Source organism: Thecamonas trahens (genome assembly GCF_000142905.1).
Source record: "Thecamonas trahens ATCC 50062 unplaced genomic scaffold supercont1.12, whole genome shotgun sequence".
Classification (NCBI taxonomy): Eukaryota; order Apusomonadida; family Apusomonadidae; genus Thecamonas; species Thecamonas trahens.
The window spans coordinates 132656-155610 of record NW_013657668.1 but is presented as its reverse complement, the minus strand read 5'-3'; the positions used below and the strand labels follow the sequence as shown (position 1 = coordinate 155610).

At 64.2% G+C, this 22955-nt stretch overlaps 5 protein-coding genes across 5 annotated transcripts in view; 2 read left to right on the top strand and 3 right to left on the bottom strand.

Moving 5' to 3' along the window:
* Nucleotides 1-94: 94 nt before the first annotated feature.
* On the top strand, nucleotides 95-1575 carry AMSG_03232 (RNA-binding protein 34; the record flags this gene model as incomplete). The annotated part of the gene is made up of 3 exons (XM_013904622.1): nucleotides 95-100; nucleotides 146-1018; nucleotides 1096-1575. The coding sequence occupies 3 exons, from the start codon at nucleotides 95-97 to the stop codon at nucleotides 1573-1575; spliced, it is 1359 nt and encodes a 452-aa protein (XP_013760076.1).
* Nucleotides 1237-2638, bottom strand: AMSG_03231 (potassium channel tetramerization domain-containing protein; the record flags this gene model as incomplete). Its single annotated transcript, XM_013904621.1, has 2 exons — nucleotides 1237-2312; nucleotides 2505-2638. 2 exons carry the CDS (start codon nucleotides 2636-2638, stop codon nucleotides 1607-1609), a joined length of 840 nt encoding a protein of 279 aa, XP_013760075.1. The 3' UTR covers nucleotides 1237-1606.
* Nucleotides 2639-3347: 709 nt separating this feature from the next.
* Nucleotides 3348-7126, bottom strand: AMSG_03229 (Ras GTPase-activating protein 3; the record flags this gene model as incomplete). Its single annotated transcript, XM_013904620.1, has 1 exon — nucleotides 3348-7126. One exon carries the CDS (start codon nucleotides 7124-7126, stop codon nucleotides 3515-3517), a length of 3612 nt encoding a protein of 1203 aa, XP_013760074.1. The 3' UTR covers nucleotides 3348-3514.
* A 675-nt stretch (nucleotides 7127-7801) lies between these two features.
* AMSG_03228 (uncharacterized protein) lies at nucleotides 7802-21834 on the top strand (the record flags this gene model as incomplete). The annotated part of the gene is made up of 3 exons (XM_013904619.1): nucleotides 7802-17513; nucleotides 17546-21752; nucleotides 21816-21834. The coding sequence occupies 3 exons, from the start codon at nucleotides 7802-7804 to the stop codon at nucleotides 21832-21834; spliced, it is 13938 nt and encodes a 4645-aa protein (XP_013760073.1).
* Nucleotides 21835-21896: 62 nt separating this feature from the next.
* Nucleotides 21897-22955, bottom strand: part of AMSG_03227 (deoxyribose-phosphate aldolase) — a gene marked incomplete at both ends in the record, with an annotated part of 1800 nt that continues 741 nt past the window's right edge. The window contains one exon of the mRNA XM_013904618.1: nucleotides 21897-22784. Within this exon, the coding sequence (XP_013760072.1) occupies nucleotides 21897-22784 (888 nt within the window). The remainder of the gene's footprint in view (nucleotides 22785-22955) is intronic.

The following is a 22955-nucleotide window of genomic DNA, read 5'->3' as shown; positions in this document are numbered from 1 at the left end:
GGGGGTGGGAGGGGGTGGGGGATGGATGGGAGATGGTGGACGGCCATCCTGGGGGGTGCACGACAGGAGGGGGAGGAGGAGACTCATTGTGTACATGGGGGTCTGGGGGGGGCTATGGCTATGGGTGGAACATGCGGGTGGGTAGGATGGCGAGGCTGTGAAGGGCAAGGCTGAGAAGTCGGGCAAGGACAAGGCAAAGTCCAAGGACAAGGCAAAGTCCAAGGCAAAGTCGAAGGACAAGGACAAGGCAAAGTCCAAGGGCAAGGACAAGGCAAAGTCAAAGGACAAGGCAAAGGACAAGGACAAGGCAAAGTCTGAGGCTGGGGATGAAGGATCAAACGACGGATCGGGCGGAAGCGAGGGCGAGGGCGAAGCGAGCACGGTGGTGATGTCGGCGGTCGAGTCGCTGGCCAAGGCTGGGCAGAAGGCGGCCAAGCCGTCGCTGTTCACCCGAAACGTGCTGGTGCCTGCCACTAAGGACGAGTCTGAGGAGAGTAGCGAGAAGGACGAGGCCACAACCAACGGGATCAAGGTCATGGATGAGGGCGCCGCCGACGATAAGAAGAGTGAGCGGAAGCGGAAGCGGACCAAGGAGGACAAGAGCGGCGAGGCCAAGGCCGAGTCCGAAGCCGAGTCCGATGAGCGGGCAAAGAAGCGGGCAAAGAAGGAGAAGAAGCGGGCAGCCAAGGAGGAGGCAAAGAAGGTCAAGGTGCCCGAGACGGCCGAGGAGGCCAAGGCCAAGGAGAAGCGCACGGTGTTTGTGGGCAACGTCGGCCTGGAGACCACTAAGCGCAATCTCAAGAAGGCGCTGCGTGAGTTTGGTACCGTCGAGTCGATCCGCTTCCGGTCTGTGGCTGTCGCGGCGCCGAAGCAGTCGAAGCGGATTGCAGCGATCACGCGCGAGGCGCACCCGGAGCGCAAGACGCTCAATGCATACGTGGTCTTTGCGTCGCTGGACGAGGCCAAGGCTGCCGCTGCCGGCGCCAACGGCACCGTTGTTGATGGCTTCCACATCACCGTCGACGCGCTCGGCGCCCGCGCCGGCTCCCGTCGCGCAACGCCGTCTTCCTTGGCGGCCTTCCGTTCAACGCCGAGGAGGAGGATCTGTGGCGGTTCTTTGCCGAGGACGGCGACATCGTCTCGGTCCGGGTTGTCCGCGACGCCGAGTACGGCTACGGCAAGGGCATCGGCTACGTCAACTTTGCATCGCCCGACGGTGCCACCGCCGCCATCCGCCGCACCGGCGCAGAGTTTAACGGCCGCACCATCCGCATCCAGCGGTGCAAGACCAAGAAGCCGTCCAAGTTCAAGGAGGCCAAAGCAGCCGAGGCAAAGGCCGACCGCGGCTCCGCCCCGCGCAAGCAGGAGGCAAAGTCCAAGCATACCAAGCCCGGCCGCCGCACAAACCGCTCCCGCGCCTACCGCCAGACCGTTTCCGAGCTCGGCACTGACGCCGACACGGTCGACAAGAAGCTGCTCCGCAACAAGCTCTCTGCAAAGCTGGCAAAGTCCAAGTCCAAGAAGCGCGACATGACCCGCCGCGATGCTCGTCTTGCTGACTCGCTCAAGCTCTAGCGCCAGCGTGTTAAAACCGCCAGAGCAAAGATCACGCCTCGGTCGTCTCCCCAGCACCATCGGCCTCGGCATCGCCACTGGTGCCGGCAACGTCAGCTGTGGGCGGGAGCGGCACCTTCGGGCTGCCCTCAAACGGCGCAAAGACATAGCGGGAGAACCGCTCGTGGAAGCCGGACGTCGGCGCATCCGAGATGTAAACCTCGCTGGTGCCCTTGACCACCGCGTACCTGTTGACCACCGTCTGGTCGGTCTGGATGATGATTGCCGCGCCTTCGCGGATGTAGCTCCCGCGACGGATGCACTTGAGGTAAAAGTCGGCATACGTCGCCGCCACATTCGGCGTTCCGCGGAAGATTGCCGGCATCTCCGACAGCGCGTGCCGGATGTGCAGCAGCGCGGCGGCGTTCGGTCCCTCGGCGTACAGCAGCCGCTCACCGTCGTCGCGAAAGTAGTACGCTTGCGAGCCTGCCGCCTCTGGCTCAGAAGGATCGTCCAGCACGTAGTACCCGTCAGTCCGCAGCATATTGCCGAGCAGCACCGGCTCCGCCTGCTGCTCCTCGTCGGCGACCAGCTCGGTGATGGCATCCACCAGATCGTCGACCAGAAAGAACTCGGCCTCGCACAGGACCTGTGCCCGCAGCACATCGTCGCCTGCCGGTATAAACACTCCGCCACCTGTCCGCAGAAACTCGAGCACATATTTGAACACCTCGCCGTTGCGATCGATAAAGTAGTTGCTGTCGCCCAAGCAGCAGCCGCCCGCGAACCGCAGCCCACGTAGCGAGCCCAGCCGTAGCACCAGCCGTCACCCATCACCAGTCGCCCATCACCACATACACAACATGCTCATCGTCCGGTGAGTCTCAATTCCCTCCCCCCCCCTCCTCCTCCCCTCCCCTCTCCTCCTCCCCTCCCCCCTCGCATCGTACCCATCAGCGTCCTGGCCAGACGGCGTCCGCCCTGACAGGAGGGCGTCAAAGAACGCCGAGCCACGCCGCAGCGTCTCCGCCGTCGTTGTGTACAGCACGCCGCCAACGTTGAGAGTAAGGGCTCCAGTCTCCATGGTACAGCAAACAGTGAATGTGGGGTGAGGGTGGGGGTGAGGGTGGGGGTGAGGGTGGGGGTGGGGGGGGTGCTTGGCAGAAAGTGCAAGTGAAATGCTGCGCCAGCGTGTGTACAGTGCTGACCCTTAGCGGTACGCGTTGTCGCGCGTCTCAAAGTGAACAACTCGATGATGCTTGACTTCCAGGTCACCGGCCGACGCTGCAGGACGCCTGCTTGGCCTGTGGCTTGAGGTGGGAGGCGCGCCCGATGCGTGACGGCGGCCGATATGTAGATGCCCGCCTGACGAGTTGCCGTCGCGGTGACGGAGGCCTGGGAGCTTGGGCGAGGCGCACGAGGTGCCGTACGGCGCCGATCCGGAGGAGCGGCGGGAGCGGACGGTGTGGAGCTTGTCGTTGACGACCCCGACGACCGGGGAGGAGAGCATGACAGAGTTGAACGCAGTGGCCGGACGGGAGAGCGCGAAGACGTCTTGCGATGGACGAGCTTGCCGGTCAAGTCCGCGCCGTCGCGCAAGCGGAAGCGCACCTCTGCAGTGGCTGCTCGTCATCACCACTTTCCCCAATAAGCCGCTTTGTGACGCAACTGCCTCACTGGCCGGAAGCTTTTTGGTAAGCGATGGCGGCCGCGGACCTTGTGCGCCGCGTGCGGCGTCCATCTCTGCATCGCCGACTGTTTTCTGTTGTGGCAGCCATGAACACATTGTACTACTGTGTTACAACCATTCACGGACGTTGCGACGTCTGTGGAGCGTCGCGGAGCGCGGCTTGCGCGATGGACAAATGTGTCCATTCCGTACCGTAAGGGATAAACCGTCTTCAGTACCAAGCTTCCCCCAAAACCACACCATCGTTTTGTTCATCATCCTCCAGAATGCTCACAGTACCAACCGACGCATGGCATGCAGGATCACGGCTGCGGTCATGACATTGCCCTCGTTGAGCGAGAGCGCTGTGGCCGAATACATGGACGGGACGGTCGGATCAAGAAAGTCGCCCAGGCCGAGGCCCTGATCCTGGAGGAAGCGGAGAACGAGCATGATGTTGTCGAGTTCGTCGGCCCGCGACTTGGGCTGGTCCTTGAGCACATGCAGCGCCGAGTAGTGCGGCGAGATGACCGTCAGCAGATGGTTGAGGAGCGTGCCGTCGCGGAGCGCATCGCCCACCGGGCCGGAAATGGCGGCGCCCGACTCGGACGCCCGCAGCTCGAGGTTCGCCCACGCCGTAAGCGCCTCCACCGCCTGATCAAGCTTGTCGCGCGTCGAGAGCGACTCGACGTCCGGCTGGTAGTACACCACCTCGCCGCACGTGTCCAGCACGTTTTCCACCCTGTTCGGGTCCGGCACCGGGTTCTCTACAATGTAGTAGTGCGTATAGCCGTCCTCGAACGAGTCCGAGCCGTCGAGGGCGGCGATGATGTTGCGCGCAAAGAGCTCCTGCGCCACTTTGACCGCGTGTCCGCGCACCGGATTCATCTTGCAAATGACGGTCACAATGAACGAGACAAGATCGAAACCGAGAAACACGTCTTTGTACGTCTGCCGCGTCTCCTTGGGCTTGCGCGGCACGTTGAGCTTGAACTGGTCGATGAGGTTGAGCAGCCCGACAGGCATCGAAGCATCGCGCTTGGTCGTCAGCTGGTAGAAGGCGTAGCCATCCACAAACGTTCCGGACGCGCCTGGACCCATCACGTCGATCGCCTTGAACACCTTGCGGTCGAGGAGCTGCTGCCCAATCGCCCGCGCAGGCTCGCGGTCGTGGCCTTTGGTGAGAAGCAGAATAAAGTCGACTGCCTCCGATCCGGCAAACGCCGCCGGGTACATCTTGGACACGATCTTGTTCTCCACACGCAGCTTGGTCTTCATCTCCTCCACAAGCGTCTCGAGCTCCGCGTCCATGCCCTCAAACTCGGGCATACCAAACGAGGTCTTAGTCGACACCTGTGTCTGCACCGCCACCTTGGGCACCTCAAATCCGTCGTCGTCGACCTCGCGGGCTGTAGACACCGACGCGTCCGAAGCCCTGCCAAAGAGCGAAGCGCCTGACGGCCGTCGACCGCTGCTGCTCCCGCTGCTGCTTCCGGCAGTGCCCCCACTCGGTTGCACCATGAGCTGCTCGTACGTCGTCGCCTTGACCGGCCCGGTAGCCGCCTGAGTCGCCAGCAGCCGCCGCGCCAGTTCCTCCATCATCGCCGTCGAGTATATTGGCAGCGCCTGCCGCTCCGCCACTGTCGTCGCGGCCAGAGTCGCCGCCGCCGCCGGTGCTCCGGCTCTGGGCTCACCTCCAGCTGCAGCCCCTGCTCCCGCCGCAGCTCCGCCTACGTCTCCAAAACTTGCCGTGCTTGGTGCACCCACCACTTCGTTCCACATCATCATGTTCGACTCGTCGAGTCGGTCAACGTCGTCGACGGTGGTATCGATCGGTGCTGCCGTCGGCCCCGCGCCTCCCCCGCTCCCACCACCTGCCGCCGTCACCGCCGACGCCGCCGTCACCGCATCCGCGCTCACGCTGCCACCCATCAGCTCGGCCTCCAACGCGGCGAGCTCGTCCTCGACCTCGTAGGCCCCGCTCAGCTCGACAGCCTCGATCGCACCCATGTGCTCCACACCGACGACCGAGCGCTGCAGCTCGCGCTCGTTGGCGCAGTCTTCGCCGACGTCGTCGTCTGCACCGTTCGCCTCTCGCGGCTGCAGGTTGAGCGAGACCATGGCATCATGCTGCTCGTCCGGGGGCATCTTTGCAATCTCGTTGAGAACCGCGGTGTCGATGCCGCGGAGCACCTTCTTGAGCTCGTTGAGCGAAAGGTCCGGAAACTCGTCCGCATGCTCCTCGAGCGCCGGCAGTGCCGCGTTAAAGTGGTTGTGAACCTTGGCCATGTCGCGCGGCCAGTCGAGATTGCTCGGAGCCGCAGCATGCTCCACAAGATGCAGCGGCTGGTTGAGCTCGGCAGGGTCGGGCGTCGAGACTGCGGTGAGGAACTCGCGCATGTCGTCGAGGAACGAGTCAATGATGGCGTTCATCGGCGACATAAATGGCTCTTTCGGCCCAAAGTGGACCAGGTTCGCCAGGTTCTGGAGCGTCTTGGCTACCAGCGTCAGCGTCCGCGACTGTCGCGGCTGTGGGTGGTCCGGCATGAGGCCAAACAGCTTGGGCCCGAGGATGGCAGGGCAGATGATGCGGAGGAAGAGAAAGGCCGAGACAACCGTGTAGGGAACGATGTCGTCGCCGGGAAACTGTGCCTTGACGGCCTCCACAAGATGGGCAAAGACGTGCTTGAACGGGGAAGGCAACTTAGGGGCAGACTCAAGAACAGACTCGACAATGTCCTCCACAAGCGCCGTGAGGTTGGCCCAGTGCGTCGGAAGCACCGCCGGGTCGTCGACCCGCGTCGGATCAACCTCAAAGTCGAGCGGCGACGCGTAGATGTGCTCGATGTGGCCCTGAATGACAGACCGGAGGTACTCGCCGCCAAGCAGCTGCAGGTACATGTCGTTGGTCTTGGACGCCAGCGAGTTGCCGCGGAAAATGATGTTTGACGTCTCGGTTGCTGCAATCTCGGCCGCGTTCAGCTCGCGGAGCATCCAGATGGCCTTGCCCATCCCGGCAAATGCCGCCACCAGCGCCTTGGCCAGCGGCTCGCGCTCGCGCGTCACCTTGCCAATCGCCTGAATGTCCGGAAGGCCTGGCTGGTCCAGAAAGTTGAACAGCGAGTCGTACCGCACGGGATCGAGAATGACTTCGGTCGTGTACTTGAGCTTGAGCCGGACAGAGCCAAGGTCCTTGTGCGCGCCGCTCCCGCTGCTACTGCCGCCGCCCTTCTTCTTTTGCGCCGCGTGGTTGATCGGCGAGAGGTCAAACCAGTGGGTGAGCGGCCGCGAGAACTCGAGGTCTTCCAGATTGATCTCGATCGAGCCCATAAAGTCGTCCGAAGAGAGCTTGTCGTAGTCCCAAAAGGTGAGAATGAGTGTCTTGGAGTAGAACGCCGGCGACGGGAGCCCAAACTGGAAGGTGTCGTGGAACTCGGGATCGAGCGTCTTGAACTTGGTCTCGGTCTTGTACTCGGCATCGGCAAAGAGGATCTTGACGTACGGGTCCGAAAGCCCGTTCGAGTCCTTGGACGCCAGCCCGCGCGCACGCACAAGCTTCACAGACAGCGTCGAGTGCGTCTTGAGCAGTTCAAGCTCGACCACGCCCGACACAAAGTCCATGTCCTTGGTCGAGACAGGCATCAGTGGATACCACTGCTCGCGGAGCTCGCCGTTGCGCAGCGCCTCAAAGGCCACCACAACCTTGCCGATCGGAGCGTCCTTCTTCTTGTTCTCATCAAACACGATGACTTGCAGCTTTTGCGCAAACGTCGCCACATCAAACGACCACTCGGAGCCCCAGAACGGGTTCAGCTCCTTGTAGATCGTCGGCGTCCGCACAATCTCCCCGGTGCCAAAGCCTGACACCACGCAGTACGGGTCAGACGTACCACCAAAGTCCATAGCTGGTAGATTCTTGGCCTGCACCATCCCACCATGCGCCAAGCGTGAGTCCCAGCAGAAATGGAAGGGGTTTGCCGGCGAGTGCAGGCATCGAGCCAGCAAAAGGCGCGTCCGGCTTTGCTTCGCCAGAACAAAGCCGCCAGGCGGGTGCCCCCCCCCCCCTCCCACACACACACACACCGGCATCACCCCTGATTCCGGTACATCCATATAGCCTGCCTACCACCACAAACTCAGCTGGCTTTCCCATCTCCAAGCTAACGTACCTCTGCCACGTTGAGATAGAGCGAGTGCAGCAGTCGCTTGGAGGCGTCCCGTGTGGGCAAAGACGACATGTCAGCCAACAGCCCCCAAAAGCCAGCAAAAAAGACCAGAGAGATGTGGCCATTCGCTTTGTCTGGTCGCACATGCCGACACCACCACCGACTGGCTCAACTTCAGCACAGCATACTAAACACACGCACACCACACACACAGCCACATACACGCCACGCTGGCTGAGAGCAGACCAGAAAACTCTTGCCCTGTCTTTCCTCCCCGTGTGTCTTCCCCTCTTACAGCACACGCACTCACAGTCACTCTAGTGCCCACACACCTACCTTGGGTGCGGTACCTTGAAGGCAGGACTACCACCAGGACTACCAACTGGTTCTCACCGCTCGTGTGGTCACCCGTATGTCCCACAACCCATTTGGATCAGACTCGGACTCGACCGACGTCTCCTCGTCGTCACCGCATGAGCCAATCTCGGTCGCAAGCCATGGCGTAGACAGCTCGGCCAGCGCGCCTGCGTCAAGCTCTACACCATCCTCAACCCCCGGTCCGGCCAAGGCCAAGGCCAAAGCGCCGCCGCCCGCCGGCCGCCCCCCGCGACCGCTGCCCACGCGTGGGCGTCGCAAGTCAACTCGGACGTCATCGCGGCCGCTTCCAGAGCTCAAGCGGGCGCTGCCAGCCGCTGCTGCTGCTGGACCGGCGCCGGCGCCGGCGCCAGCGCCGGTTCGGGCTATCAAGCGCAAGACTCTCGGCCCGGCCAAGACTCGGACACGATCTGGCTCGTCGTCGGGCCGCGGAGGCATGCGCGACATCCCGCGGTTCGCTTTGGATGCTGCAGGCGGTGCCGAGAGCGGCGGCGGGTCGGCTCCGCTTCCGCACCTGGATCGGCTCTGGCGGCATCCTGCGGTCGTCGACCTCTTCGCCGATCCGTTCATTGCCTCGGACGCGCCGCGCGGCGAGCGCAAGCGTCATCTTCACCCGCTCATTGCCACAATGGAGCTGTTTCGCGCATCGCTTGCGGCGCTGGCGCAGGCCTGGCCCGAGCATGCGGCAGCATGCCAACCCGTCGTCGACGGCATGGCGGCCGGCATCGGCTTTGCCACCGAGGTTGCCGCCGCCATCGATACAGTGGCACCGGCCCGGCCGGTGCCTCTGGCCAAGCTTCCGCTCAAGCTAACCTTCCCGGCGCCACCGGTCGCAAGCAAAAAGGCGGCGGCCAAAGCAGCCGCGGCGGCGTGGCCGTATGTACCCGAGCCGAGGGTGGCAAGCCTGCTGGCAAGCCTCACGTCGCGACTGCGGTCAATGGCAGCCAACGATCTTGTGTTTGTGCCATCAGGCTGGCGCCTGTCGAGCGGCGCTGGCTCGTACCTGCTCTTTGTGGTCTTCAAGGTCTCGCGCGAGACGTACAAGTTCTCGGTGTGCAACGTCGGCGCTGGCCTCGAGTACCACCCAGTGACGGCGCGGAACCCGACCGCCGAGCTTGCGTACTCGGTCGCGTTCACCCTCGACGACGTGCCGGCGCGCAAGGTGGAGGATGCGGCGTTCTGGTTCCTCGCCCTCCGCGGCTTGCTCCAGCCGGCTGACAGCCACAGTCCGGCGCAGCTGTACGAGGCTCTCCTGCCGTTCCTCAACGAGCGGCCGCTAATGGCCAACGTGACGGCCGAGACGGCCGAGTGGCGGGCGCTGCCGCGCGGCACCGACCCGTTTGGCGCCCACCTGGTGTGGGTGGCCATGCGCCAGGCCCTGCTGTTGATGACCCACTCGCCACCGTTTGCCTCGTACACCGACGTTCTCCTCCGGTATGTTCTCGGGACTCACATGGCCCAGTCGCTCGCTGCTGCTGACGCGCTGGTGCTCAACTCGTCCGAGTCGGTCATGCTCTCCATCATCGGCGAGCAGCTCGCCCGCGGCGCCGGTCTCCTCACCCAAGCCGAGACCATGGAGTTTGGCAAAAAGTCCAAGGCCCAGGGCACCATTCGGGTCGGTGCCGCCGCGGATCAGAGCCTGGGAGCGGCGGCAGCTGCGCCGGCCACCCCGGTTGCCACTACCCTCACCGCCGCCCAGCTGCGCGGCGTCCAGAAGATCGTCTCGATGCTTCTCGACGCTGCGGCGCATGCCGCGCCGCAGAACAACATCCCCCTGGTCTCGATCGACTCGCCCGCGCTTGTCAATAGCTTCTCGCTCTTTGGTCGCTTCATGCGTCAGTTTGACACGTCAAGTCTCGCCGGCCACCCCCGCGAGCCGCCTATCATCCGCCCGGTCGAACTTACGTCGGTCCCCGACGCTGTTGGCGACATGCATGAGGCTGCTGTGGCCATGCGCGCCGCAGTCGACGTCTGTGCGCTCCTCGCTAATCAGGCGAGCGTGGTGCCCAACTCGTATGCGCTGCGAGCCGCGCTTGTCTCATGGCTCTTCACCACCGTCCTCCCGGTCCCGGTCCCGCCGACCGAGGCCGACCTCGCGTGGCTGGTGCAGGTCAAGGCCGATGCCAGCCTTGCCCCGCCGCCATCAACTTGCTTCTGGCGAGTCCTTCCTATCCGGCGCGAGACCCAGAACGAGCTCCTTGAGCTTGTCTCGCTCCTCGCATCGCACTTTTCGGTCGCTGCGCTCTCGCTGCGGGCCACGGCCTCGTTTGACGCCACGCGCATCTTGACACTCGGCGCCATGGCCGCCATCGCCGACGCGGTCATGCGGCGGACGGCTTGGGACGCACCATCGCAGCTCGCCGCACACTACTCGGGGTCGGCGCCCGGCCCGATCACCCCGTACGGTTTCACCATTGGCCACTTTGGCATTGAGTCCGAGTCTATGCTGTTTGTCAACCCGGTAGCAGCAGCCACGCGGACCGCTGTCCTCGACTACTTTACGGCATGGGAGAATTTTCTCGCACCCGGCCATGAGGTCTTTGCCTTTAACGCCTCGAACGCGTTTGGCGCCGGCGAAGCCGCCCTCATCGACCAGATTGCAGTCCACATGGGATACGCCCGCGAGCTCGCGCCGCACTACCTCACCGGCCAAGCGCCCGAGCTCCTCGTGCACTATCCGGAGCTTGGTGCGCTGAGGGACATCGTCTTCCTCTTCAAGCTGCTTATGGTGCCGTCGTCGAGCGCGCTGCCCAAGGTCCGAGCATGGGACATCTTTGACGCCACGCTCACCTGGTCGTACCACGAAGCCGACGGCTACCTCAAAGTCAATGGCTTCCGGCGCGTTCTCGAGCCACATGCCGAGGCTGTAGCCGCGTCGACCGTCAAGGCCAGGGCACTCTCGAAGATCTCATCGTGGATGCCGTCGTCAGTCGGATCCAAGCTACGGGTGGCTGCGGGCCTCGTCCCGCGGGCGCCGCCATCAGCCGGCAACCCCTCGGTCCTCGCTCAGCTCGAGGACTCGTCGTCGCTGGCCCGCAAGATCAAGACCGAGGACGACGTGCTGCATCTCAAGAAGCCGCCTACGTTTGGGCTTCGACTCTCGCTGCACGAGTCCGAGCTGCTCCTGCAGTACCTGACGGCACCGTACATGCGGATTCCGCTACTGCTTGCGTTCTTTGCGGACGAGACTCGCATCCAGGCCCTCGCTGCGCCCGAGCTACAGGACGTTCTTGACGCGGCTTGCTTTGAGCCGGGCACCTTTGAGTCGGCAATCATGCCCCGGACGGCCCCTACTGTCATCCCGCCGCCGACACGCGACCATCTCCGGACGCCAGTCGGTCTCCTTTTCAATGAGCTTGTCTGCGCACCGCACATCCTCTTTCCCGCTGTTTTGCGGCTTGTCGAGCTCGCGCTGGAGCTCAACACAGGGCGCTATGACTCCAAGCATGCGCTGGTCATCCTCTACATCACTCGCCTTGTTGTGCGCATCGAGGAGTACGTTCTGTTTGTCCTCGACGCCAACACTGTTGCGCCAGAGGCCGCAACCGCGACCCAGGCCCATGTTCGTGGCCTCAGCCTCGATGCCGGCACGTCGCTGGCAAGCTACACCCGTGTGCTCGAGGAGGTGCGGAGCAAGACACGCGGCGAGCTGTTCAAGGTGCTCGAGGAGTGGCGGGTCCGCGCCCTGGTCAAGGATCAGCGGGTCGCGGTGGCAGCGGTCATCCACGCCCACCTGGCGTACATCTTCAAGAACGTGCGGAGCGAGGAGCTCGGAGCCACCGCTGTCGTCACCCTCCTCTCGGCGCAGATCTTTCTTAACGCCAACTACCGCTGGACGCTCGACGCCAAGTCATCGAGCAGTGGCAGCAGCTCGGGTGGAGCCAAGAGCGACAAGGCGGGCAAGACGGGCAAGTCTGGAAAGAAAAAGGTGCGGGTCAAGCGGAGCAAGCGGAACAAGCGCAACGCCGGACTTCGCGACAAAGAAGCGTTTCTCAACCGCGAGCTGCAGATCACGCAGATGGAGATGTTTGACCTTTTCCAGAAGCATCGCAACAAGGTGGTGGCGTGGCTGAGTGGTGCCGGCGCCGCCGCCAACCTGGTCATGGAGACCATCATCCGGGTTATGACCTTCAAGGGCTCGCTGTTGGAGATGGAGAAGCAGATGGTCGAGGCCAATCTCTCGCTGCGGTCGTGGTCATCACTGACACGGACAGGGTGCTACGGGCGATTTGTGCCCGACACCGAGGTCTCAGAGCTCGCGCTCAACTCTGCAGCGCCACTAGTTGCCGAGCCAGCATCCGACCCGCTGCGGGCACCATTTGCCGAGAGCTACGTCGAGTGGCTGCGGCGGATCACGACCAAGGAGGTGGTTACCGAGATCAACGTCCAGCTCGGCGAGTTTACCCTCAAGAAGCAGCAAATGCTGTTGCTGCCTGACGACGTCGGCGCCAGCGCCGAAATCGAGGCTGTGTTTGGTGCCAAGGCGGTCGGAGAGCATCGGATGCAATCGGTCGAGGTTGAGCGGACCAGTCAGCGCAACTGGCTGCGGCTGGTCGGCAAGCGACACGATGTGTTTGTGTGGCGGCGCGACCCGCGGCCGATGGCTGTTCCGTCGGCTGCTTGCGAGTCGTACGCCGGCCGCCGCACCTCTGGTGCCCTCGCCTGGGTTGCCGACATCTTTGAGCCTGTCCGCTTTGAGGTCTTTGGTGAGGTTGCGCGAAGCCTTAACTTTTCAGGCGTCGCACTCGCCGACGGCGTCGCTGTTCTGTTTACACTCTACGTCCCGCGCCACAAGGACGAGGCGCTGATGACGCCAGCCGAGCGCAAGGCGCTCAAGGCCCGTCGCAAGGCATTTGCCAAGCGCGAGAAGACTCGCCGCAAGGCAGAGAAGAAGAAGGAGAAGCGCCGACGGAAGGTCGCCCGTTCCCGCGCCAAGGCCGACGCCAAGGACGACGACGAGTCGTCGGTGACGCTGTCGACAGTGCGGCGGGCTGCGATTTCGGATGATGACGACGACGACGACGACAACGACGATGCAGCTGATGGCGGCAAGAGCAAGAGCAAGGGTAAGGGCAAGGCCGAGGCCGATGGAGACGACGACTGGGAGATGATCGAGACTGACGAGGTCTCCATGACCGACACTCGGGAAGGCTCGGGCTCGGGCTCGGGCTCGTCAGACATTGCCTTTGGCTCAGACGATGACGATGACGGGTCAAGTCCGTTTGCAGATCCAGACTACACGCCGCCTACGCTCAAGGAAGTTGTGGTGTACAAGTACCCGAGTGTGGTGCATGTGTACGATGTGGTCGAGTATGGCCGGCGGTACTACCGGACGCTGGTGTGGAGCTCGTCGCCTGATCTCTGCCTGGGAACGCTGCCGCCGTCTGGTGGTGACGCACTCAAGCCGGTTACTCCGCGGGCGTCGGTGGTGGTGACCCGGGCGCTCGATGCACGGGTCGGGACGCAGACTTTCGTGCCCAGTCGCCTTCTCAAGGGCTTGCTGCCGGAAGCGCTGCTCGACCACTACCTTTACTGGCAGAACGAAGACGAGTCACTGATCGGCTACCCCAAGCCGCCGCGCAAGACGCGGGTCGCCTCGCAGTTCTTCTCCTCGCACTACACGTCGCAAATCGAAGACAGCGGCGACGGCGACGATGGACCGGCACCAGGAGCGGCGGCAGCAGCCAACTACGTCATCTGCGTCACTATCCGGCATGACAAGGGTGCCCGACTCGACACCGGGCCGTCGTGCTTCAACGTGGCGTCTGCGCTCGTCCAGCGCTTCCCTATGGTGGCGGCGCCGCAGAGCGGCGAAGATGCCGGTGAAGACGGCGTTGTGGTCAACGGAAGCGTGCCGGACTTTTCGGCAACGCCCGAGACACTCGTCAACTTGCTACGGACGCCCAAGTCGTCGCCCAATGCAGCGCTGGCCAAACTGCTGGTGCGGATGGAGTCGTTTTCGCACGTCCTGGCGTGGTCGCGGTCGAGTGAGGGCCTTTCTATCGACCACGTTGAGCTTCCCCGGCTAGGGCTGAGCTTCCGCGCTGGTGTGGCAAACGGCGAGCGGGTCCTGTTTTGCAACGAGCACGCCGGGCTGTATGTGTCGAACGTGCGGACGCCACAACTTGCCGAGCTTGTGTGCGGGCTCTCGCATGCGGTCCTCCTGCAGAACACCAACGAAGATCTGTCGATTTTGGTGCCACTGGCGCGTCCGATGCGGCGCGGCGAAGAGGCTGACGGTGAGGACGACGGCGACGACGATGGTGAAGTCGACGGGGCGGTTGGGACAACGACGCTGTTCCCGGGTATGGTCAAGGTAATCAAGTCGGAAGGGTGGCTCTCGAGCGCGGTGGAGACGCGGCACTACGTGTACGGGGTGCACGCATCGCGAACGTACCTCATTCCACCGACATTTGCGTCGTCGCTCTACCTTCTTGTCCTACGGTTCTTGTCGCGGCAGTACGGAGCCGTGGTGCGAATGGCCGGCGTATGCGTGACGGACACGCCGCTAAGCGAGGAGGAGGCGGCGATTTTCGAGCTGCTGCGACTGTGCAAGGCCGACTGCCACCCCGACGCCCATGCTGCGCGGCTGAAGATCCACATGGTGACGCGGGCATCGCACAAAGACATGGCCGCGCCATGGGGCGTGGTGTCGGAGCTTGTGGCCTACGTGGCGAACCAAGGCCTTGTCTCGGCGTCGGCGCGGCTGACGCTCGAGGAAGAGTTGCTTCTCATCGAGCACGCCGAGGAGCAGATGCGGATGGCGGACGAGGTGGCGGGCGATTTCGCAGATGACTTTGACTCGCTGCTGGAGGCACTGCAGGGCCGGGGCAGTGGTGGTGGCGGGAGTGGCGGTGAGGAGGAGGAAGAAGATGCCGACGCGCTCCGCGAACTGCTGGAAGAGCACGGCCTGGATGAGGCGTTCCTCGCGGCCCGGCGCGACGCTCGGGTGCTTGCGCGCATGACTGTGGCCGAACGCGAGGCTGTCGACGTGTTGCTTGCCAACCGGAAGGCGTTTGTGCTCTCGGTTCTCCAGCCCGCGGAGACGCCGCGGCAGATGATTGCGGTCAAGTATCCTGCGATGCCAGAGACGGTGCCGTTTGACACACATATGGACACGAGCGTGCTCGAGCCGAGCTCCAAGCTCAATCTCTCGAACCGCGCACTGGTCAACTACACGCGCCCGGGCGAGGTGCACGGTGTGTACGCGCTCGAGTTCCTCAATGTGGTGCTGGAGGAAGGCCTGCTGCGTCTTTCGTCGAAGCTCGGCTTCCTGTTCCTGTACGAGCTGCTCACCGGCGCACTTCCGATCCGGATCGATCCGCTCGACTCGTGCCACGTGCTGGGCGAGCTGCTTGTCCGGTGTCTCCCACGCGACGACCTGTTTTCGGCCTCGCGGTTCATGTCAATCTTGCGAGTGCTGGTAGTGAACCCCGAGATTGCAAACTCTCGGGTACCAAAGTACCTCGACGTGGTCAACTCGAAGAAGCGCAAGCTGTTCAAGCGCGGCGCGGCAGGTCTCACGCTTGTGGAGACGGTGTCGAAGGATATGGTGGCACTGTTTGAGGCCGGAACAGCGGTGTGGATGCGGGCGCCGGCACTGACGGCGTCGTACTCGCCGCCGATGATCATTCACTTTGCGACGCTGACGCCTGCCGACTTGCGCAAGCTCTCTGCGGCTGCGCCGCGGACGACCGACACATCGTGTGGCGAACGCGAGCTGCTGGCGTCGCCGTACACAGACGTCGGGCTGGACAAGGCCGGGCTCAAGGCGTTTGCCTCTGCGCCGCTAAGCGTGCTGGGGCTCGAGAGTCTGGTCCGGGCTGTGCCAGCTGTGAGTGCGCCGATTGCTGGCAAGGTGCCGTTTGACGTCAGCTCACATCCAGCGGCGGTTTCCCCGATTGCCAGCGCGATTTTGGATCGGCTGAATGATGACGCAGCGTACTACGCGCAAGCGCAAAACAACGCCGAGATCCACGAGCTGAACGCGCTGCTGCCGTCTGCGGCCAAGGCGGTGGCAAGTGGGTCTGCCGACGCCGCTCGGGCGGCATGTTTGGAGCTCCGGGCATTGCAGGCCAAGTTGCTCGCGCTCCACGACGCCGACATTGCGGCCGCCGAGGCGGCGATCAAGCGCGTGGTGGCTGCTGCCAATGAGGTGGCGTCGGTGACGTCGCGGCAGGAGCTTGCGTTTGAGCTGCTGCAGGACGCCGGGCAGGGGCTCAAGGTCTGGTTCGAGCTACTTGTTGGATGGCTCCTCTCGCCGCGTGGCATGGACAACCTAGAGGACTTTAATCCGTTTGTGGACGAGGAGTCGCGGGCGGCGATTGAGTCGCTCACAGTCGCGGTCCTCCTCATTGTCAACCGGGTGGGGCAGGCTGCGCGAGCGCTGTCGATGACGGGCGACCTCATTGCGACTGTCGAATCCGGGAAGAGTGAGGAGGTTGAGCTGGTGCTCAAGGCGCGCGGGCTGGCATCTGTGCTTGCTGCGGAGCGGCACTACGTGCGCGAGGACAGCCAGAGCTGGAGACTTGTGTACGATCCGCGGTTCCTTGTCTTTGAGTTTTCGGCCGGCATTCTCCTCCGCAAGGCGCAAGTCGAGCTTGTCTCGCGGTTTATGGGTGCGGTGGCATCCGATTCGTCGCTCTGCCATCAAATGATCATGGGTGCAGGCAAGACGACGGTTGTGGCGCCGCTGCTCTCGCTGCTCCTTGCTGACGGGCAGCAGCTTGTGACGCAGGTTGTGCCTGGGGCGCTGCTGGAGTTTTCGCGGTCTGTGATGCGGGAGCGGTTCTCGCAGCTCATTCTCAAGCCTGTATACACCTTTACGTACGACCGCGGTTCGCGGGTGGAACTTGCGCTGTACGACAAGCTTGTCCAGGCCAAGTACTCGCGGGCCGTGGTGATTGCGACGCCGACGGCGATCAAGTCGTTTGCGATCAAGTATGTGGAGCTGATGCACGAGCTCGAGGCGCTGGAGAGTGGCAAGGTGGAGGACTCTGCGGTGAAGCGGAACATGTACGCACGGCTGAAGGCGCGGCTTGCACGTGGGCGGATCGAGTCGGTGCACGCTGCAGCTGTGGCACAGCTGTGGGAGCAGGCACACGTGTGCACCAAGGTGCTTGCGCTGCTACACCAGGGCGTGCTGCTCCTCGATGAAGTCGACCTCCTCCTGCACCCGCTCCGGTCCGAGCTCAATTGGCCGATGGGCGTCAAGGAGCCGCTCGACTTTACGGATGATGGGTACCGGTGGGCGATTCCGATGCACCTCCTTGACGCGCTGTTCTACAAGACGCACGAGGGCATGGTGACTCGGGTGGACGAGTCGTCGATTGCGGTGACGGTGCTCGATGACTTGCGTGCTGCGTTTGCGGCCGGACACGAGGCCAAGGCGCTGCAACTTGTGCCGCACCTTGTCCTGCTTGATCCCAAGTGGTATGCGGCACGGCTGCTGCCGCTGTTTGCGCGGTGGGCGATGGTGTGGCTGGCGGACAAGCAGGTGCATGTCATCGGGACGCGTGTGCTGGAGCAGTACCTTGTGGAAGGACCGGCGTCGCTAGGGGCGAGCCAAGGGCGGGCGGTGGAGGCGCAGCTGTCGGACAACCAGGTGCGGATGCTGAACCTGACCCACACGTGGCTTGTCTCACTCCTGCCGTTTGTCCTTCGCAAGATCAACCGGGTCAAGTACGGCCTACTCTCTGCGAACGACCTTGCGCGGGCGATGGAGCGGTTCCCGCACATGCCACGGTCGCGTGCGCTGCTTGCAGTGCCGTTTGTGGGAAAGACGTTCCGTCGGAGGCGTCGGAGTTTTCGCACCCGGACGTGGTCATTGGGCTCTCGATTCTGGCGTACCGGCACGAGGGCCTGCGGGCGAGCGACTTTGCGCGGGTCATGCTCGGGCTAAAGGGCCGACTGCCGGACGCGGATGCGGGCGCGGTGTTTACGCGGTCGCAGGCGCGGACGCTGTACGCGTCGTGGGTGCTTGCGCGCGGCGGCTCGATTCGCGGGCTCCATCGGCGGGCGGATGTCGAAGCCGAGCGAGCACGCCTCGGAGCGAACGGCGAAGATGTTGTGGAGGAGTGGCAGGATCTTTGGCCGCTGGCGCTTGTGGACCCGAGCGATGAAGAGCAGTTGGAAGTGCTCTATGACGTGTTGGGCAAGTCGCCGCATGCGGCGTACTGGTACCTCTCGCAGTATGTGTTCCCCAAGACGATGGAGTTCCAGCCGCTCAAACTGACGGCGTCTGGGCAGGAGCTTGGTGGCTCGCTGCTATTTGCGACACGACTCGGGTTTTCGGGCACGCCGTCGGACCTGCTACCGCGCGAGTTTGGGCGGTGCCGCTACCAGGAGGGCGACGACGGCAAGATGCTTGCGGTGCTGACGGAGCCGAGCGTGGTGAGCGTGGAGATGCTTGACAACGGGTGGTGTGCGAGCTCGATCCTCCGTGCTGTAGCGCAGAGTGAGCCGCCGGCATGTGCACTCATTGACACTGGCGCCTTGATCACAGGGCTAACGAACGAGGAGGTTGCGCGAGCGCTGCTTGCGGCCGGACTGGCAGCCAAGTTCCGCGGCGTGGTCTTCCTCGACGAGCTTGATCGTAAGATGATTGTGATGCGGGGCTCGGGCAAGGTGATGCGACTGGAACAGTGCGGACTGCCCAAAGAGGCGCGGTTCTCGTTCTACGACCAGGTCCACACGACGGGCATGGACATCAAGCAGGCGTACACAGGGCGAGCAGTGCTGACGCTGGGCAAGGACATGACGTTCCGCGACTATGCGCAGGGCGCGTTCCGGATGCGCGGGATCGGGGCCGGGCAGACGCTGGTGCTGTATGTCATTCCCGAGGTAGCCGAGCTTGTTCGAGAGGAGCTGAGCGCGGCGGAGCGTGTACCGCGGCTGAGCGCCAAGCCGCTTGGAGAGCTCGAAAAGCGCGAAGCGCTGGCTGCGGTGGCCGGATGGCTCTCTGTCAACTCGATGGTGACAGAGAAGCTGCAGTATGCGCTGCTTCGCGAGCAGAACGTGGCCAATGTGTGGCGGAAGCGAGCGTACCGCGAGCTTGTGGGGATGGCGCGGGAGGCGGCGCCTGCAGGGACAGTCGCGTACGAGGCACTGCGGCGGTGCGTCAACGTTTTCCGCGAGCGGGTCGACTTTGGAGTGTCGAACATACTGGTGGCGCCCGAGGCGGCATCCGAGGCTGTGGGCTCGACGAGTGGGTCTGGGCCAAGCGATAAGGCGGCGCAGGCACTCGAAGAGCACGCGGCGTTTCTGGGGCAGTGGCCGGAAGATCTGGGACTTGCTCAGCAAATTCTGGACGAAATGTCTGTGGGCGCGAGTAGCGCCAAGGCACCAGCCGACGTCGAGGCTGCCGAGATGGATGCCGGCTTTGGCGGCGAAATGGTGCAGCAGCAGGAGCAAGAGCAGGAGCAAGAGCAGGAGCAAGAGCAAGAGCAGGAGATGGAGATCGAGCAAGAGGCTATTGCTGTTGCGATGGCGCCCGCCAAGCGCGAGTACTCGCGGCAGGACGAGAGCGTGCGGGCGTGGCCGGTGGGCAAGCTGGCCGAGGATCCGAGCCGGGCCAAGTTTGCGTACCACGCGAGTGAGTTTTCGATCAAGACGCCGGACGGCAAGCTGCCGGCGTTTGCCTGGCCGCGCGACCTGTGGGTCTCGAACAACTGGTACCGGCCGCAGTGGTCGCTGCTCAAGTCGTACCGGCGTGTGAAGAACGTGATTGTGGTCATGGAATGGGTGCCGGATCTGGCGGCGGTGCATGCGGGCGGCGGGCGGTCGGTGGCGCTAAGCGAGGAGCAGTTGGGAGATCTCGCGTCTGCGTTGCAGCTGTTCTGGGGTGAGGCCGGCGAGTTTGCGAGCAGCGGGCTCGACGACGGGCTGGCAGACTTTCTGCGCGCCAACGACGTGGATCTCGCGCCTGCTGAGTTGTGCGAGGTCGACGAGGTCGGGGTGCTGGATGTGATGCGGAGCGCGCTCGGCGGAGTGTCTGCGGCTGCGGTGGAGCGGGCGATGACCAAGCACGCGTTCTACAGGGTGGAAAGTGGCCGGTACTTTGTTGTGCTCTCGCTGGCGGAGGCCGAGTCTGTGCGCGGGCTGCTACACCTGCGGCGCGGCTCGCCGCTTGTGGCTGGCTCGCGGATCGGGGTGCGGCTCCATGTGGGGCGGCACGTGCTCGACGCGTCGCATGGGTTCGTGGTGGGCGGTGGCGGAGAGGGTGTTGCGTCGCAGCAGGTTGAGCTTGCGCGTGCGTGTCTCAAACTCTTCGACGCGCAGGTGGAGTTTTCGGAGCGCGAGCTGCTGATGCTGCTGCGGATGACAGCGGACAATGCTGTGTCGCTGCGGCGCGAGTACTTTACGGGCGTGCGATCGTGCAAGCGACGGGCGCAGGGCTCGTGCGAGGCGACGCCGCTGGGACGGTACTTTTTCCTCCGCGACGCGTATCGCATTCTTGTGCACCGTGCGTGTGTGTCTGCGGTGCGGCGTGCGCTGCGTGCGCGCGGGCTCCTTGTCTCTGACGCGTTTCGGGTCTTTGACCAGGACGGCGACTCTGTGCTGACCAAGGCCGAGCTTGTGGGCGGGCTGGTGTGGCTCGGCGTTGAGCTCGACATGAGCCAGCTGAGTGCGCTGATGACGACAATGGACTTGGAGGGGACGGGCGTGGTCTCTTTTGCCGAGTTTGTGGAGACGTTTGCGGCAAAGGACGGTCCGGCGTGGGCGAACGCGTTTACGCTTGACGAGCTGCTTGCAACGCGGATTGAGCCTGTGGACCTTGGGTTTGGCGACGGGGCTGACGAGGCGCTGGAGGCTGACCTCGTGCCGCGTGCGGCGTTCGATGATGTCCGGGTGAGCGCACGAAGCGTGAGCAGCTTCCGGCAAGTTTGGCTCTCTAAGGGGACCGGAGCACGGCGGCTGGTCTCGATCTGGCGTGGCGACGACGACATGGCGGTGTCCGGGCGGAGTGCGCGGATCCCGCTCGGGCACCACGTCTCGCTCAACTTTGGGGCGCCATCGAAGAAGGATGCACTTGGGGTGCGCGGCGGGCTGCTCGTCAAGGACGTCAAGGCGTCCCTGGTCTCTGGCTCCAAGACGCTCAAAGCTGTTGTGGCGCTCCTCTTCCCGCCTGTGGTGCGGTTCCGCGAGGTGTGGCGGCAGCGTGTGGGCGACGAGCACCTTTACGTGTGGCGCGGCGAGGCTCGCGACCCAGAGCACTACGCGGTGCTCGGGATGGTGGCGACGACTAGCCCGCAGCCGCCGCCGGTGGAGGCGCTCCGCACAGTCCCGCGGGTCATGACTGTGGCGTCGCAGCGCGAGCCCGAGTGCGTGTGGGATGACGAAGGTACCGGAGGGTCCGAGGGCTCGATTTGGGTCGTCAACGAGCTCGGGCACTTTGTGGTGCGGACAGCAGCCGGCGGAGGGTTCGGCGAGCGGCTCACGATCGCCGACGGGCTCAAGGCACTGGTCGGGATGGAATGGGGAGAGTTTGTGGACCGGGTCGTGCTGGGAGGGCGGGCTGGATTGACGGGAGATGTGGGCCCGTCAGCGGAAGAGGAGGTTGCGCAGCCGCCGACACGGCCACCGGCAGTGGTGCCGGCGCAGCCGTCGGCGACGGTGGCGACGGCACAGCCATCGGCGGCGCAGCCGTCGGCGCAGCCGTCGGCGCAGTCGGCGGAACCGGCGGTGGCACCGGTCCGGCGCAAGCCGCTGCCCAAGCCGCTGCCCAAGCCGCTGCCCAAGTCCAAGCCGCTTGTCAAGGCACAAGGTCAAGCAGCTGAGCCGGGCGCATCGACATCGTCTTCAGCCACGACTACGGCTCCGGCCCCGGCCCCGGCCCCGACCCCTGCCCCGACCTCGATGGAAAAGCCCAAGCCCAAGACGATGCCGCGCAAGCCGCTTCCCAAGCCCAAACCGCTGGTCAAACCCAAGCCGCTGGCCAAACCCGCGCCTCTAGCCAAGCCAGATGGGGCACGCGACGCGACACGCCGGTGGAGTCTGCGCGGGCGAGGACGCGGACGCGGAAGTGGCGGCCGAGGGAGAGGCAGAGGCAGAGGCGAGAGCTCGACGTAAACAAAGAGTTTAAGGGAAGGCGAGGACAGTGCGACGAGTGGAGCGGTGGAGAGCAGCAGGCTCTACGACATGGGCATGTAGTGCTTGGCGGCGTAGGCACCGGTGAGGCCGTGCTCAATCTGGCGCTCGACGTCGATGATGAGCGAGGAGGCGCCGATGCGGAAGAGGTCAGGCTTGGTCCAGCGGTGGCCGAGCTCTTCGTACATAAGCGAGAGGTAGCCGAGAGCAGTCTTGGCGGAGCGGATGCCGCCGGCAGGCTTGAAGCCGACCATGTAGCCGGTCTGCTCGTAGTAGTCGCGGATGGCGCGGACCATAACGAGCGAGACCTCGAGCGAGGCGTTGATTGACTCGGTACCGGTGGAGGTCTTGATCATGTCAGATCCGGCCATCATGGCGATGAGCGAGGCCTTGTAGACCATGCGGTAGTCGGGGAGCTGACCGATGGCCAGGATCGACTTCATGTGGGCCGAGCCGCAGGCCTTCTTGTACTCGACAAGCTGGTCGTAGAGGGCGGCCCACTCACCGGCAATGATGAGCTCACGAGCCACGACAATGTCGATCTCGGTCGCGCCGCACGCCACGGCGTACTCGATCTCCTGCACATTGGTGTGCATGGGCGTCTGGCCGCAGGGGAAGCCAGTGGCCACGGCCGCCAGCTCGACGCCGGTGCCCTCGAGGGCGGCGGCGGCGGCAGGCACGCGCGAGGGGTACACGCACACCGCACCACAGGTCAGACCCTCCATGCCGATGGCAGCGAGCAGGTCAGGGCGGATGGGCGACTTTGCCTTTGCGCACAGACGGCGGACGTTCTCGTCGGTGTCGTCACCGGCCAGAGTGGTGATGTCGGTGCAGGCCACCGCGCGGAGCAGCCAGGCCAGCTGGGCCTTCTTCTTGATAGACCGCCGCTTGACATGGCTCTGCGCCCGGCGGATGATGGCCGGCTTGTTGACCTTGACGGATTCGATCCATCCTGTGTGTGTGGGGGGGGGGGGGAGGGGAGGGAGGGGGAGGGGGAGGGGGAGGGGGGGGTGGGGGGTAGGGGGTAGGGGGTAGGGGTAGGGGGGGGTAGGGGGGGGAAGGGGGAAGGGTTAGGGTAGGGGGGGAAAGGGGGGAAAGGTTAC